General features: G+C 45.1%; 1 protein-coding gene across 1 annotated transcript in view; it reads left to right on the forward strand.

The window, feature by feature from the left end:
- Positions 1-18470, forward strand: part of LOC120939757 (NACHT, LRR and PYD domains-containing protein 3-like) — a 220999-nt gene that overhangs the window by 158295 nt on the left and 44234 nt on the right. Inside the window, exon 18 of the mRNA XM_040352092.1 lies at positions 10714-10769. Within this exon, the coding sequence (XP_040208026.1) occupies positions 10714-10769 (56 nt within the window). The remainder of the gene's footprint in view (positions 1-10713; positions 10770-18470) is intronic.

Raw genomic sequence — 18470 nt, forward strand, 5'->3', positions numbered from 1 at the left:
CTCCAGCTCTATGTACTCACGGATCAGATCCTGCTTGCTCATGTCCTGCAGGCTTTCCACGTGGTCCTTCATCATCAGGAACTGGGTGGTGGGGTAAGGGGCCACCGATGGGCCCTTGGCGAACATCTCGGCCCGCATCTGGGACGCCCGCTGCGACTCCCTCTCCTCCAGTCGCTTCTTATCCTCCCAGGTCCGCTGGTTATATGACTTCCAGGACCTCTTCTTCTTGGAGGGTAGCTGGCGGTGCCTCTTTCTGCCCAGCTCCCTCCAAGGCCCCTCCGGCTCATGGCTGTCGCCCATGACCAGCTGACAATGGTGTTCCCTGTTGTCCGTAATAACAGATTGTACCATGAGGGCTTCGTAAGGGGTGCCCAATGGTTCTTCCTGACCCAGCTCCTGGAGATCCCAAGTCGAGTCTACACAATGGGCTGCTGCTGGAGGGCGGTACCCAGGTTGAGACCAATTTGACCTGGTGTTGTCGTTCATGGGGCAATTCTGCTTGAAGTGACCGAGCTGTTTGCACCGGAAGCAGCGTTGTTCGTTGTCCTCCTGGCGTGGATAGCGAGGGCTAGATGTCATCGGTCTGTTAGGAGGTTGGTATCTAGCGGCTGGTGGGTGTGAGGGCGCCGTTGGTCGTGGAGGTTGTACCCGTGGTGTGACCTGGTTCGTCTTGCGAGTATCCGCATATTCATCCGCCAACTTAGCGGCCTCTGGTAGAGTCATGGGCCTGCGATCTCTCACCCAGTCTTTGACGTCCGTCTGGATGTGATTGTAAAATTGCTCCAGGAGCATTAGTTGCAAAATGTCCTCTGCGGTGGTGGCCTGGCTGCTGTTAGCCCAGTTAGAGGCCGACCGGGACAATTGGCATGCCCATTCCGCATAAGAGTCTTTCGTGGTTTTGCGTGAGTCCCTGAACTTCTGTCGGTGGGACTCTGGGGTTACTGCATAACGAGCCAGGAGCGCTTCTTTAACCCGGGCGTAGCTATGGATATCCTGATCTGGCACGGTACGGAAAGCATCAGAAGCTTTGCCTGACAGTTTGCCTGACAATATTGCAACCCACTCTCCTCTAGCTATTCGGTGCAGGTTACATTGTCGCTCAAAATCCGCTAGGAAGTTATCAATTTCACAGTCCTTTTCATCAAAAGCTTTAAAAGCGCTAAACGGAATCTTCCTTGTGTCTGCTGTGCTGTACTCACTGTTTGGAGAATGTGCGGCTGCTTGTTGGACTGCTGCCAGTTTTAACTGTAGTTCTGCGTCTCTTATTTGTTTATCCTTCTGTAGTTCTGCGTCTCTTTTTTTTTTGAAAATTTCTTTTTATTGAAAGTTTTTGTTGACATAACAAAACATACATTTCTTGGTAGAACACCAAGTAAACCTTTGGTCAACATGACCATGTGCATACAACAAGGCCATCACAGATGGCTAAACCCAGTTGAAACCACCCTCCCTCCCTCCCCCCTACTACTCAGTTCCCTCCCCCTGCGACACATCAGCGCAGGACTCCTCTGCAAGAAAAAGAGATGTACACTTTGCTGAGAGTTCATACTCATTCATATTCCCGATGCACCTGAAGTCGGTCAATTGCAGGTATAAAAATGTGCAGAATTCAGACTTTATTTACCTATTCACACTATCCAACCGTCTGGTCAGATTCGTACCAGGCCCTCCATACCTTTTCAAATTTACCCACACAGCCCCGAGACAGGTAGGTTGCCTTGTAATATGGGAGCATAGCATTCACCAGCCCCTTCCAAAATGCTATCTCTGGTGCCCCCGGACTCTTCCATTTGAGCAAAATAGCTTTTTTCCCGTAAAATAAGAGTATGCTAAGTAACGTCCTATGCGCCCTAGATGGGACCACCTCCTCCACCAAGCCCAACAGACAAACACTGATTTCTCTAGGTATGGGTACCCCCAGTACTCCCTCTATACAGGATGTGACCCCTGTCCAGAACTGCCGAATCTGTGGGCAATCCCAAAACACGTGGTGTGCGTCTGCTGGCGAAAAAGTGCACCTCCAACATTCAGGTGGCACCGACGGATAAATCACTGCCAGCCTGGCTGGAGTGTAGTAGCTTCTATGCAGAAATTTGAACTGAATGAGTCTGTCTCGAGCCGCCACCAGATATTTGAACGGACGATCCCACATGTCATCCCACTCCTCTCCTTGTATACCAGGGACCTCATTTGCCCATCGCTCTCTGCATTTTACCAAGGCCTTAGGACTAATTTTAAACAATTCTTTGTATGTCACTGATAGAGTTTTGGGCAAATCTTCTGTCATTAGGAGGTCTTCTAGTCTTGAAGGAAAGGATGCAACCGTCTGTGTTTCAAACTGTGTCTGGAATGCGTGTCTCAGTCTCAAATACCGAAAGAATTGTGTGTTGGGAAGGTCATGTTTGACCTTCAACTGGTCAAAAGTTAAAAGTACCCCATCGCGCGTAATGTCCTTAAGTAGTTTGATCCCCTTGCTTGCCCAACCTATAGCATCATCAAATTTATAGAATTGTTGGAGCTTCGGGTTCTTCCACAGGGGAGTCGAAGGTGAGACCCCCGTGTAGCTGGGACAGGCCAATTTTTCCACCTCCACCCATGACCTAACTGTGGCCTTCATAGATTCTGTCAACGGAAGGTCCTTTCCTGTACCTCGGTGTATTGCTAACCGAAGGGTCTCATAAGAGCCTAAGTGGGCTGCCTCCAGTATAGTAGCTGAATCCCCCTCATCTGATATTAACCATCTATGTATGAAAACTAGTTGCCCCGCCAAATAGTATTTGCGCCAATCAGGCACTGCCAGCCCTCCCTGTCCCCATGGTTCCTGAAGAACCTTCAAACCCAGCCTAGGTGATTTTGGTGCCCAGAGAAATGTGGTCGTGATGCTGTCCAATTTCTTGAAGAAGGACTTCGGTATCCATACCGGAGCATTCCTCAGAAAATAGAGAATAACTGGGAGAATCTTCATCTTTAGAAGATTAACCCTGCCAATCAAAGATAGAGGGAGTTTTTGCCAAATCAATGCTTTCTGCTTAAAGAATGTCAACAGGGGGAGTAGGTTAAGAGACATGTAATCCAACGCATTCGCCGTTACCTTCACACCCAGGTAAGTTATCTGTGTAACCCATTTTAGTGGTAAGTTGGGATCCGCTTTTGCACTAGCCCCCTTATCTAAGGGTAAAATGGACGACTTGCCCCAGTTCACTTTCAACCCTGAGTACGTAGTAAAGGTGTTCATGATACCCAGAGCAGTGACCAACGACTCCCCCGGATCTCTGAGAAACAGCAGAAGGTCATCTGCGTATAACGCCAGCCCTTCATTTATACTACCCACCCGAATTGCTTTTACCCCCTCCGACGCCCGCAGCGCCACTGCAAGGGGCTCCATCATAAGGGCAAATAAGAATGGTGACAAGGGGCACCCCTGCCTAGTACCTCTTCCAATCGAAAAATACTCTGAAGTGGATCCCCCCATACGAATGGCTGTCCTAGGCGTACTATACAAAAGTGCAATCCACTGTCTGAAGGATTGACCAAATCCCATGTACTCGAGAACTGTATGCATATAATTCCAGTCCACCGAGTCAAAGGCCTTTTCTATATCGATAGAGACTATTACCCTGTCTGCCGAATCTATGTTAGGGAGCTGTAAATGTGTAAAAAGCCTTCTCAGGTTAGTATCCGTGGATTTTCCTGGCATAAAACCTGTCTGGTCTACATCCACCAGGGATGAAATGACCAGCGCCAGCCTTTTTGCTAAAACTTTCGTCAGAATCTTAAGGTCCATGTTAAGCAGCGCTATGGGTCTATACGATGAGCATTCTAAGGAATCTTTACCTGGTTTAAGTAAAAGGATAATGTATGCATCAAGCATGGAGGCTGGGAGCACTTTTTCTTTCAGACAGCATTCAAATAACGTCGATAACCTAGGGGCCAATTGGTCAACATACGCCTTGTAAAAGTCAGCCGGGAAGCCATCCGGACCCGGCGCTTTATTAGGTGGGAATGCAAATATCGCCGATACTACTTCTTTGTTCGTTATTTTAGCATCTAATGCTATACTATCGTCCTCCGTCAACTTGGGAAGGGATAAGCCCCCTAGCAAATTATTCAGAGCCTCTTTGTCATACGGTGGTATCGGAGCATACAGTGTTGAAAAGAATGCCTGGAACTCCGCTAGAACTTCCATCGGGTCCCCGACCAGTTCTCCATCACGTCCCCTCACTACCGATATGTGTTCTATGTGGTTTTGCTCCGCCACCAACCTAGCCAAAAGCTTCCCATTCTTGTCCCCTTCAGAAAACAGCGAATTAGCTCTGTGTGCAGCCTCCGTATGTGCAAGATCATTACAGTGCATTGAAAGTCTACGTCTCGCCTCCAACAGGGCAGAGTAAGAAACATCCGTCCGGTCCGTAGCGTGCACAGACGCACATTCCCTCTCCCTGTCCTGAAGTTCTTGAATGGTCGCATTCTGATCTACTCTAACCCTCTTAATGGCAGTTATTGATTCCCCCCGTATCACAGCCTTAAACGCATCCCATACTACTAGTGGAGCAGCCGAGTCCACGTTCTGAGTCCAGTAGTTGTCAACTGCTTCCAGTAGGTGATTGGAAACCTGCTCCTCCTGTAACCATCCCGGTGACAGTCTCCAGCTCCTGCCCCCCCCACCCGCCGGGAAGAGCAACGAGATAGAGAGTGGGTTATGATCTGAGAGCCCTCCTGCCAAGTATTCCGCTCCCCCTACATAAGGTAACAAAGCCTGGTTGGCAAATGCTAGGTCTATTCTAGCCGATGAGCGATGCGTCTGTGAAAGATGGGAATAGCACGTGGTGGTGGGATGCTTAGCTCTCCATATTTCAGATAAACCCGCCATGGAAACCCATGACAACAAGTCCTGCGAACCTCCCCTCCCTGGGTTGGACGAGTCCAGATCACTAAGTGTAGCATTAAAATCCCCCATCAATAGAAGCGGTAAATGAGCATGCGGGGTCAGTTTCACATATAAGTCATATAACATTTGTACATTAAACGGAGGTGGCACATATACATTTACCAATAAGATTTTCCGGTTGGCAATATCCATTACTACTGCCGCATACCGCCCCCCCGGATCAGTTATCACCTGGTGGATCTTACAAGGGAGTGCCTTGCTTACAAGTATAGACACGCCCCGCGCAAATGTGGAGTAAGTGGCGTGGAAAGCCTTTTGAATCCAGTGCTTTCGTAGGGCCAAGATTCTATTTCCATCCAGGTGAGTCTCCTGCAAGAGGACCACATGCGGCCGAGCTATTTTTAAGTATTGGAACATTGAGGCCCTTTTAAATTTGCTATTCAAGCCCCGAACATTCCAAGACACAAACTTAATCACATTAGCCATATTCCCCAGCACAAAATAACTCCCAGGTGCATCTCATACAGACCCGAAAGTCTAAATCAGGACACAGCAATAATATCTGATATGAAGCCCCCGCTAGCCGAGGACCGGGAACTGAGTAGTAGGTATGTACAAAGAATCCCACCCCCCCTCCCTTCCCTCCCAACAACCCACCCCCCCTGCCATTATACCAGAAACAAAAAAATAAGAAAGAGAAAAAAAAATTAGAACCTTGAAGCAAAAAGGCTTCAAAAACACCCATTGTCTGGTATGCGGCTTCAAAACCCAAAAACCTTTTAACACCCAAAAATTAGATGATTCTGGAAGTTGCTCCGAAAGATCTCCTGTCCAACCGTGTACTAAAAGTCTTCCTGAGTTCCAGAGAGCTCCACGTCAGCAGGTTTCAAATTGGAGCTAAAAAGAGATGGCCTGAAGAAAAATATAAGAAGGACAGCCCACCACCGCCATCTAGTGGTTTCCTAACGAAAATGACCAGAATGAATATGCAGCTGAATAGTGTATGATAGGGCACAGCTTAATAAAACAAAATGATGAGACGCCCTGACAGCCTGTCTCAAAGCTGGGGCATTAGGTAAGGCACAGCACAAAATTCAAAAAAAAAAAAAAAGGACATGACCATGAGGCCTATATTGACCGGCAGATTAGAAAAAAGAATAAAAAAAAAAAAAAAAAAAAAAAAACTTCATGTAAGAAGCTTTTAAAGGAAGGCAAAATACACAGGTCTATTTCCTTCACTACATTAGTCAAGGTGCTTCCTAAAAAACACCGTTGCCTACCACTTCAGTAGGTTGAAAATCAAAGTAAATGGCAAAAAGCGGAGTTCCACTCAATAATAGTAAAACAACGGAGGAGAAAGAGAAGAGAAAAAACTATAGGACATCAAAACACAATACTCAGCTTGCGGTGAAGGCAATTCAGGGATTCCTATCCAACCAGTCGCAGGCATCTCTTGGGTTGTCAAAAAATTTTACATTGCCTTGATGTTGAACTCGCAATTTGCTGGGGTAAAGCATGCTGTACTGTACATTCTTGTCACGCAGCCTCTTCTTGACATCATTGAAAGATCTTCTTCTTCTCTGTGTTTCCGCCGAGAAGTCTGGGAAAAGCATTATTTTTGCATTCTCATATTTCAGCTCCTGGGCCCTCCTGGATGCCGACAATATCATGTCCCTATCTCTGTAATTCAGGAATTTTACTAGGAAGGGACGCGGATATTCACCTGGAGGCCTCCTGCCCATGGGTACTCTGTGGGCCCGCTCCACAACATATGTCGGGGGTCTCTCCCCCAAAGCAAGCAGCTTAATAAAGAAGTCCTCAGCAAATGTGGTGGCCTGCGCGCCCTCTGCCCCCTCCGGTAGCCCCACCACGCGGACATTATTCCTCCTTTGTCTGTCTTCAGCGTCGTTAGCGCGATCTTGTAACAGTCTCACCACCTCTTGCAATTCAGACAATTGGTTGCCCTGTATATGAGTCTCATCCTCCACACTGGAGATCCTCTCCTCTGCCTCAGTCATCCTCCCCCTAATCTTGTCCAGATCATGCCTTATCAGGGTTATTTCTGTAGTGAGGTGGTCTATGCTTACCATGACCGCGGCCTTGCTGGCAGTTATGGCCTCTAGGATCGGGCGCGTGATTGCCTCTTGGGCTGCATCCTGAGCCGGAGGGGCTGTGTGTGCTTCCCCTGCACTGATGTCCTGTGCAGTCCCCTCATGGTGTGCCATCTCCTTGGTTAGCCTCCGTGCACTCCTCGAGGAGGGAGGATTAGGCAAGATGGCGGCGGCGTGCAGGCCCGCGTCAGAGCCTCGTGCAGAGCGGGTCTGGCGCTGGGACTTTGGGGTCTGGAATCCGGATTTCGCCGCCCCCTTTCGCATGTCCGGAGGTTCCCCTACCAGTATCTGGGCCGTTTTGGTGAAAAAACGGGCAGCAAAGCTCCAATAAACGGATGAATTGAGCGGATCACTGTGGAGCTCTCACAGCACACGTCTTCCCTTGCTCACATCCGGACACGCCCTCTAGTTCTGCGTCTCTTATTTGTTTAGCCTCCTCCGCTAACAGGTCCATCACTCTCAGCACCACATCTGCCGTTGGGTTCGGGCCGAACCACGCTAGCTTCTCTCTCATTAGCTTGTTGGTTGGTGACTCCTCCTGAATCACTGGTGTCTCCATCTCTTGTACTGCTGGCGTTGCTGCAATCCCGTCCTCCTGGTCCATCTCCATTAATTCTGCTATGATGACCCGCTTGGTTTTGTTGCTAGCAATCCTTCCACGAACTTCCAGTAGTTCTTCCAGTGTCTGCTTGGAATCCGGGTGTGAAGGGGAATAGAAGGGAAAAATCCCACTGCTGCCACCAATTGTGACGGTATCGGTATGATATCCCCGTCAACGTTCCCTTCTTCCCATAACGAAAATCACCCCAATATTCCACGAGGAGGGATATCCCTGGAATCGCCCAGAAAGCCACACATGAGACAAGCTTACTGCTTGAACAACACAGCCTTTAATGTTATAACACACACAGCTTATATGTCATTTCCAAAACTGTTACAATGACAAATCTCCGCCCCCCTCACACTGGGGCTTCCATACAGATGACTAGGTAGACACGACGGGGCCGATGCTGAAAACACATTTTCTTTAGACAATGACATCAATGACGCTGAGCACTAGCTGTACTGAATACATCAACCAGACCGCTCGACCCCGCATATAGAGAGATAATTACCACAATGAAGCAATCAGAATAATTAACACAAGCCACTTAAACCCAGCTCTCCTTCACACAACACAATAGATCAATTAACCTTTAGAAATAGTGAGGGGACATTAGCACGTCAATAACCTGTCAGAGGAATGAATCACACATGAAATTCCTTTCTACCTCTACCCATATGGCTAGCAGGGAGCAGTAAACTGAGACATATAGGCAAATGTATCACAGTTCTATCTATAGAGGTCTTATTTTTGCTGACAATTTTGCCTGCATTCAATTCTTACCTTGGGTAGGCGAGTCCGGCCCTTAACAAGGAGTTACAATACTATTCTAGTGATCAGTTTCAGGTCCATTATCTGGAATTGTATACTACCACCCTTTTATACAATTAGTCACTTACATTGTGTTAATAATGGGTTATGGTTTCACCATATGGTTTTCGTATGGAGTCAATCCGCTCAGTGGTTTCCACCCTACAAGGGGGAGAGTTCTTGGCATCAATAGATATCAAAGATGCATACCCACACGTGCCAATTTTGCCCGCTCACCAAAGGTTTGCTGTAGAACAGCGCCACTTCCATGTTGTGACTCTACCCTTTTGTCTAGCTACTGCACCTTGGGTATTTACCAAGGTTCTAGCCCCGCTCCTAGCAAATCTAAGGGCTCAGGGCATAACAGTAACAGCTTATCTAGATGATTTACTACTGGTCGACCAGTCGGTTGCACGGTTAAACCTCAGTGTGCTTAAAACAGTGAGATACCTAGAGCGCCTAGGCTGGGTCCTTAACCTAGAAAAATCATCTTTGCAGCCCCTAAATGACACAGGATTGCAACAATATTTGGTGGCCATTGTTGCTGCTCAACAACAAAGTGAGAGACCTCCAGGCACAAGGGGAGCAGAATACATGATGTATGTGATGCAGGAGATCCTGTAGTAGAAGGGAGAAAGACTGTTGCGCAGAATGTTCCCAACCTTGCAAAAAATGTGCAGCTAGTGCTGGAGAGTCTTTTGGGGAGACAGTAGAGAAGTTCCATCCCTTAAGGGTCTTAACACCCGTATTACTGCAAGCACCGAAACGAATAAAAGTCATGGAGGATGTTTATTCTCTTGAAACTTTCCATCTACTATCATATTGAAAATGCCTTCTTATGGTAACACAATTTTTTGCTAACAAGTTATGTTGAAGTAAAGTTGGTAAAAAGGACATTGTGTATCTGTGATGTGCTGGGATGAACAGTGAGTGAAACTGCTAATGGACTCTGTGTGGAAGGAGTGGGTTGCCTGTAGGGAAGGCACCAGTGATGCAGTAAAGCTCTTGGGTCTTCCATTAGTCAAAGTGGACCAACCTCTCAGGCCCCGTACACACGACAGAGGAACTCGACGTGCTTGGCACGTCGAGTTCCTCGTCGAGTTTTGGGATGAAGCCGCCGAGGAGCTCGGCGGGCCGGCTTCTCCCATAGAAGAACGAGGACAACGAGAAAATAGAGAACATGTTCTCTATTTTCTCGTCGAGTTCCTCGGCGGCTCCATCGAGCCAAAACTGTACAGACGACAGAGATTCTCGGCAGAATCCTGGTTTTGACCGAGTTTCTCGGTGAATTCTGCCGAGAATCTCTGTCGTGTGTACGAGGCCTCAGAACTGCAGTGTCCCACTGGCTTGCTGGAGCTTTGGTTCCTTTTATTGTGCCTGGAGCTACTGAGAATAGAGGGACCTCTCAAGTCAAGAAATCCCTCTTCTAATGCTTAACTGTTGAATATTAATCCGTAGATATGGCGTTGAATAGTGACCTTTCTATATCTGAACCTTCTGTAACGTGGTTGCAAGATTTGCAGGTTTATATGAACCTGCTATAGACCGGGTCTCACACTGGGCAAAGCAGCTTATCTACCACAATTAATAGGGGGAGGCTGGACTTGCGGTGACTATCTGTTATGCATTGGATGTAGGTCACCCTACAATTTGGCCCTTAAATAATCTTTAAATTTACAAAAACTATGTAGTGCAAAGATCTGTCTGATTGGATAGTGTAGTTATGCCCCGTACACACCATCACTTTATGTGATGAAAAAAAACGACACTTTCTGTGAAGTAAAAAACGACGTTTTTGAAACTTCAATTTTCAAAGACGAAGTTGCCTACACACCATCGTTTTCTCACAATGATCTTGCAAAGTGAGGTTACGTTCCACCACGTTTTACCATTGAAGCTTGCTTCTGGGCATGCGTGGATGAAAAAACGTCTTAGAAAATGACGTTTTTTGCTACACACGGTCAATTTCTGTGAAGTAAAAAGTGCACTTTTGAAAAACGACACATAAAATTGAAGCATGCTTCAATTTTTTTTGGTCGTTTTTTACAAGACATAAAACGACGTTTTCCCCCACACACAGTCAATTAAAGTGACGTTTTTAAAAACGTCATTTTTTTTCATCACATAAAGTGATGGTGTGTACGCGGCATTAGGTCTTCATATTTAAATATATAATGTGATTGATTTTCTGTGGACACAAAGCATTGTGATAATATGCTTGTATTACACGATTTACCAATACTAGTCCTTATTAATCTGATTCATTTTTAATAATCTTTTTTTTTTTCTGTTTCCAATAGTCTAAGGAAGAATCCGATAATTTAGTTACACCAATTGTAGATGGAGCAACATACAGGTAAAGTTTTCTCCCTTTTTTTACATTCTGATCATTCAGAGAACTTATGCCGCGTACACACGATCATTTTTCGGCATGGAAAAAACATAGTTTTTCAAAAATGTCATTTAAAATGATGGTGTGTGGGCTTCACATCATTTTTCAGGTTCTGAAAAAGGACAAAAAAAAATTCAAACATGCTGCATTTTTTAACGTCGTTTTAAACAATGTCGATTTTTGGGTTGTAAAAAATTATCGTGTGTGGGCTAAAACGACGTACAAAACCTGCGCATGCTCAGAAGCAAGTTATGAGACGGGAGCACTCGTTCTGGTAAAACTACCGTTCATAATGGAGTAAGCACATTCATCACGCTGTAACAGACAGAAAAGCGTGAATCGTCATTTACTAACACGGAATCAGCTAAAGCAGCCCAAAGGCAAATGGAACTTCCCCTTTATAATGCCGTACGTCACCGCGCTTTGCTAGATAATTTTTTAAAAACAATGGTGTGTAGGCAGAGTCGTTTTAATGATGAAGTTGGGAAAATGTTGTTTTTGAAAATGAAAACCATTTTTTTTTTCATGCTGAAAAATGATCGTGTGTATGCGGCATTAGACTTCCAGATGCTTAATTATATATATATACACACACACACACGCATGGCTGAAATTGTTGGCACCCCAGAATTTTTTCCAGAAAATCAAGTATTTCTCACAGAAATGTATTGCAATAACACATGTTTATTCCCTTTGTGTGTATTGGAACAAAACAAAAAAATTAGGGAAAAAAAGCAAATTGGACAGATTGTCACACAGAACTCCAAAAATGGTCTGGTCAAAATTATTGGCACCCTTTCAAAATTGTGGATAAATAAGATTGCTTCAAGCATGCATGTGATGCTCCTTTAACCGCTTCCATACCGGGCTGTTATACACACCTCCATACCAGGCCTATTCTGGCACTTCTCTCCTACATGTACAAATCATAGTTTTTTTGCTAGAAAATTACGCAGTACCCCCAAACATTATATATGTTTTTTTAGCAGACACCCTAGATAATAAAACGCCGGTCATTTCAACGTTTTATCTTGTACGGTATTTGCGCAATTATTTTTCAAACGCCTTTTTTGGGGAAAAAAATTGTTTCATGAATTAAAAAAATAACAAAACAGTAAAGGTAGCCCAATTTTTTTGTAAAATATGAAAGATTAGGTTACACCGAGTAAATAGATACCTAACATGTCACGCTTTAAAATTGCGCACACTCATGGAATGGCGCCAAACTTCGGTACTTAAAAATCTCCATAGGGAACGCTTTGAAATTTTTTACTGGTTACCAGTTTAGATTTACAGAGGATGTCTAGTGCTAGAATTGTTGCTGCCACTCTAACGCACGCAGCGATACCTCACATATGTGGTTTAAACGGCGTTTACATATGTCGGCGGGACTTGCGTGTGCGTTCGCTTCTGCGCGTGAGCTACCGGGGACAGGGGCGTTTTAATTTTTTTTTATTATTATTTATTTATTTTACATATTTATTAATTTTTTTACACTTTTTTTATTTATTTTTTATTACTTTTATTCCTATTACAAGGAATGTAAACATCCCTTGTAATAGGAATGTGTGTGACAGGTCCTCTTTATGGAGAGATGCGGGGTCAATAAGACCCCACATCTCTCCTCCAGGCTGGAAACCATGAGATCGGTGAAAAAAATTCACTGATCTCATGAATAATGTGGCTTACAGCCGCAATCGCGGCTTTGTTTACTTACGTGACCCTGGCGTGACGTCATCACATCACGCCCGGGTCCTCCGACGGTCATAGAGATGACTGGTGACCATCTGGTCACCAGTCATCTCTATACTTCCTGCCAGCGCCGGACGATTCTTTCTCCGGGCCCCCGATGGCACGGGAGAGCCCGGAGAAGCACCGGATGGCGGCGGGAGGGGGGGATGTCCCCTCCCGCCGCCTGTAAGAACGATCTAGTGGCGGTACCGCCGCTGTGATCGTTCTTATGTTGTGCAGAATCGCCGGCACAAGAGATAGATATCTGGATGATGCCTCTAGCTGCAGGCATCATTCAGATATCCCCCTTCAAAGTCCAGGATGTCATATGACGTCCACTCTGGATGGTAGAGCCACTTTGTGGACGTCATATGACGGTGGCTGGTATTGAAGTGGTTAAACTCACCTGGGGAAAGTATAAAAATCACACCTGAAAGCAGATAAAAAGGAGAGAAGTTCACTTAGTCTTTGCATTGTGTGTCTGTATGTGCCACACTAAGCATGGACAACAGAAAGAGGAGAAGAAAACTGTCTGAGGACTTGAGAACCAAAATTGTGGAAAAATATCAACAATCTCAAGGTACAAGTCCATCTCCAGAGATCTAGATTTTCCTTTGTCCACAGTGCGCAACATTATCAAGAAGTTTGCAACCCATGGCACTGTAGCTCATCTCTCTGGGCGTGGACAGAAGAGAAAAATTGATGAAAGGTTGCAACGCAGGATAGTCCGTATGGTGGATAAGCCACCCCAAACACGTTCCAAAGAAATTCAAGCTGACCTGCAGTCTTGGGGAGCATCAGTGTCAGCGCCAACTATCCGTCGACATTTTTTTTCCTTTTTTTCTTTTTTTTATATTTCATTCTTTATTATATTTTTATCTCATACAAATTTTCAATAATTCATTAAAAACAGGAAAAAATCATTCCCTATATACATCACAATCTCAGTACAGACACAAAAAGTAAGATCTCCTAAATTAGCATACTGGGAGGCAAATAATAGCATTTACTGGGGTTGAGGAGCCCACCAGACCAATAGTTCTATATAATATTATAGTTTGTACTATTTATCAACCTTCCTCTCTTTTCATTGGCTTCATGAATTTATTCCATCGCCCGGCTGTCTCCCCACCTCCATCCAATCCAGAGGCCACAGCGGTCACCGCTCCACCAAATTATCCCACATGTGGCTTTTCGATCAGCTTACCATATTTGGTTATTCTCCACCCCAGGTGCAGTTCCTACCCCCTAGAGAGAAGCGCCCCTTTTCTCCAGCCATTTCCTCAAATTCCTTAAGGTTGCTTCTTTTTATATAGACTGCTCTTTCTTTACAGATTGACTCGTTTATTACCCTGGTCCAGTCTCTTACTGTGGGTGGCGTTGTTGCCTGCCATCTCATGGCTATTAATTTTCTAGCTTGAAACAAACATCTCAATATTGCAACTGTGGTACTTCTTTTCTCCTCCCGTTCCTTCCTGTAGCCCAGTACACACAGTGTGGCCTCCATCTCCAACGGTGTTCCAAATATATCTCTCAAAGTATTGAGTACTCCCTCCCAATAGCAAAACAGCTTTGGGCAGCGCCACACCATGTGCACTAGGTCTCCAGGCTCCTGACATCTAGGGCATTTATCATCTGGTCTTTTACCATACTTGAACAGGCGCTTAGGCGTGTAATAGGCTCTATTTATCAACATCAGGTGGGAGATTTTCTGAGGGGGTGCAACTGAAACCTTTGATCCCATCTCCAGTATTCTCTTCCACTGTTCCTGTGTTATTTCCCATATATCTTCTTCCCATCTCTCTCTTACTTTAAGGAGGTATGACCCTGTATTGATCTTTTTGGTTATCTGTACATATATTTCAGATATAAGGCCCTTGGTTGGGCCACCTTTAACTAAGTTTTGGAATAGGGGCGTTTTATTCCACACTAGGGTTTGTGTCCTAAATTGGGCTTCAAGGGCATGCCCTACCTGGATATAAGTAAAAAAATGAGTGTTGCGGGATATTAAATTCCTCCCTCAAATCCTGGAACTTCCTATAGCTGTCGCCCTTATACAGTTGTCTCAGCTTTTTTATACCGCACTTTTCCCATTCCCCCACCTTTCCTATCTTAAAGTGGTTGTAATCCTTAATTTTTCACTTTTACCTACAGGTAAGCCTATAACAAGGCTCACCTGTAGCTTACCTGTAGGCAATGCTGGCGGCACATCGGCGCATGCGCAGGGGGGATCCACGGCGAAAGATCCGGCAGCCGCCGGACCTTGCCGATTTTAAATCTCCCGCGCGCACGCGCAGGAGTGACGTCATCGCCGCTCCAGCCAATCACAGCGCTGGAGCGGCGCCGCTCCAGCCAATTACAGCGCTGGAGCGGCGATACCCGGAAGACACGCCGGAGCAAGATGACCTCTCGCTCGGCGTGAACCAGGTAAGTGTTGTTCACCTCGTTTTGAGGTAAGTATTTCATAATCAGCTATTATGCGGTGCATACTAGCTGATTATGCATTTTGCCTTGCAGGTAAAAAAAAAAAAAATTATATATGCGGTTTACAACCGCTTTAAGTATTTCCTGTATGGTTAGAGTTATTCCACAAAGGGGTATACTCAGTGCATCCAGTATAACCCATCAGTTTTTTAACCTTTTTCCAAATTTTAATTATCATTTTTATTGTTGGGGTCCTATATCTAAAGGAATCTGCTTCTAATACTTCGATAACAGAATCATGTGGGGCACCATTCAGCATTATTCTCCCAATAGGGGTGTGTGTCCCCCCCCCCCCCCCCCGGGATATTACATCCCATTAGTTGTTGCAATTGTGCCGATAAGTAATAACTCTCAGGGTGGGAACAGCCAGACCCCCTTCCACTACCGGGAGCTGCAGTGTACGAAGTCGAATCCTAGGTTGTCCCCCTTTCCATATTAGTTCTCTGAAAAGCGTTTCGATTTTATTAAACCATTTTCTACAAATCCAAACAGGACAATTATGCTATATATACAGCAATTGTGGCTGCCAAATCATCTTAATTAAGCTGCATCTGCCAGCCACTGATAAGGGGAGCCGTTTCCAAATACAGATTTTTTGTTTAAATTTGGCCAGTAGGGGGATTAGATGTTTATCTATATATTGATTAGGATCTTTCGTCACCAGTATCCCCAAATTTTTCAATGTGTCCACCACCTTCAATTGTGGTATTCCCAATACCCCAGTTTCTCCAATTGGGTCTACCGGTAATTTTTCCCAATTTATCTCTAGGCCCGTAAAGCTACCAAATTCCTCTACTATACTCATTGCTCTTACCAGTGACTGTTCTGTATCACCCAAATAGAGGAGAATATCATCGGCATAGAGCACTATTCTTTTGTCTCCCGTCCTCCATTGAAATCCAGTTATCTCAGTGCTTGACCTTATGGCAATCGCCAATGGTTCCATCGCTAGGGCGAAGAGCAGGGGTGACAAAGGGCACCCCTGTCTCGTCCCCCTCTCTAATAGAATATTTTTTAAAAATTCATTATTAATTCTAATTTTAGCACTAGGACTGTCATAAAGCATTTTTATCCAGCCAGTAAATTTCGGACCAAATCGGAACTTTCTCAGCACCTTCCAAATATAACCCAATTCTACACTGTCAAACGCTTTTGTCACATCCAGTGACAATACGGCTCTCGTTCCCTCCGACTCCGTTGTGGTTCGTAAATTTAAAAAGGTCCTTCTTATATTCATGCTGGTAGATCTATTAGCTATGAATCCCGTCTGGTCTGGATGAATCAATTTTGAAAATAGCCTATTAAGCCTCGACGCCAAGACTTTAGCCACTATCTTGGCATCCAAACACAGGAGGGAAATTGGTCTATATGCAGCCGGGTCTTAGGGGTCCTTGCCTTCTTTTGGGATAAGAATAATGGTTGCTTCCAACATTGACGCTGGGAGTCTTCCCTCTGTGGCCGCTCCATTTAATGCTTTTATGAGCTCTGGTAGTATTATTTCTCCGTAATATTTTTATATTTCCGTCGGAAGTCCATCTGGACCTGGCGACTTTTGGTTTGCCATATCTGCTACTGCCTGCTGGATTTCTCTGAGTGATATTGGAGTTTCTAACTCATCTCTTTCCGCTTGTGTAATAGACGGGATCTCCAACCTCCCCAGAAAATCCTCCATTTCTACTTCCATTCCCACCTTCTGTGCAGTGTACAGATTTTCATAATACCCCTGGAAGGTCTGCACTATCTCTGAGGTATCTGATGTTATTGCCCCTCCTGCTGCTCTAATCGCCCGGATATCAGAGGGTAGGGAGTTCGACCTCAACAATTGCACCAGCATCCTTCCAACACTTTCACCCTCTGCAAAGGAGGACTGCCGCAAGAAGAGTCGTCTGGTCTCCACTTCCCGCATGATTACCATCTTATATGCTTGTTGTTTCTCTAGCCATATTTCTTTATTCTCTAACGTTGGATCTATCACATAGTTATTTTCTGCCGCCAATGCTTCTCTACGGGTATTTTGCTCTTCTTCTCTACCTTTTTTATTAAATTAGTTGACATTTAAATGAAATAAAACACTATGACAGGAGACCCAGGAGGACCCCACTGCTGACACAGAGACATAAAACAGCAAGACTACAGTTTGCCAAAATGTACTTGAGTAAGCCAAAATCCTTCTGGGAAAACGTTTAATGGACAGATAAGACCAAGATAGAGCTTTTTGGTAAAGCACATCATTCTACTGTTTACCGAAAAAGAAATCAGGCCTACAAAGAAAAGAACACAGTACCTACAGTGAAATATGGTGGAGGTTTAATGATGTTTTTGGGACAAATGCACTTCTGGAAGAATGGTCAAACTTTCCTATAGACACACTCCTAAACCTTGCGGACAGTCTTTCTGGAAAAGTTGAAGCTGTTATGCCGCATACACTTGATAATTTTTCGGCTTGTAAAAAACGAAGTTTTTCCGCCTCTAGAAAAAAATTATTTTTTTCCAACTTCATCATTAAAACGATGTTGCCCAAACACGATCGTGAAAAAAAAATGCTCTAGCAAAGCGCGGTGACGTACAACACGTACAACGGCCCTATAAAGGGGAAGTTCCATGCGGATGACGCCACCCTTGGGGCTGCTTTAGCTGATTTTGTGTTAGTAAAGGACGATTCACACTTTTCAGCCTGTTACAGCGTGATGAATGTGCTATCTCCATTACGAACGCTAGTTTTTCCAGAACGAGCGCTCCCGTCTCATAACTTGCTTCTGAGCATGCGTGGGTTTTTCACGTCGTTAAAGCCCATACACGATCATTTTTTACAACCCGGAAAACGACATCGTTTAAAACGTTGTGAAAAAATAGAGCATGTTCGGAAAAAAAAATTGTCCTTTTTCAGAACCCGAAAAATGCTCTGAAACCCACACAAGCCGAAAAACGATCGTGTGTACGCAGCATTATAGTTGAAAAGGTGGACTCAATATTGAACCCTACGGACTAATACTGGGATGCCATTAAAGTTCATGGCCCGGATTCAGGTAGAGAGGCGCATCTTTGTGCCGGCGTAGCGCATCTCATATGCGCTACGCCGACGTAACTTTGAGAGGCAAGCTGAGTATTCACAAAGCACTCGCTCTCATATTTGCGCCATCGTAACATAAATTGGCCGGCGTAAGGCCACCTAACTCAAAGTAGGAAGGTAGTGGGCGTGCTACATGTAAATTAACCGTGACCCCATGCAAATGAAGGGCCTAACGAACGGCGCATGCGCGCGCATACTCAGAATCACGTCGCATATACTCCCTAAGATACGCCGGCTCAATGCCTACGACATGAATGTAACCTACGCCCAGCCCCATTCACGTACGACTTACGTAAACAACGTAAAATACGACGGCTGTTCCGACGTTTCCGACGTCCATACTTTAACAAGACTTACCCCTGCTTTATGAGGCTTAACGT

Source organism: Rana temporaria, chromosome 5 (assembly GCF_905171775.1).
Source record: "Rana temporaria chromosome 5, aRanTem1.1, whole genome shotgun sequence".
In the NCBI taxonomy this organism is placed as follows: Eukaryota; Metazoa; Chordata; class Amphibia; order Anura; family Ranidae; genus Rana; species Rana temporaria.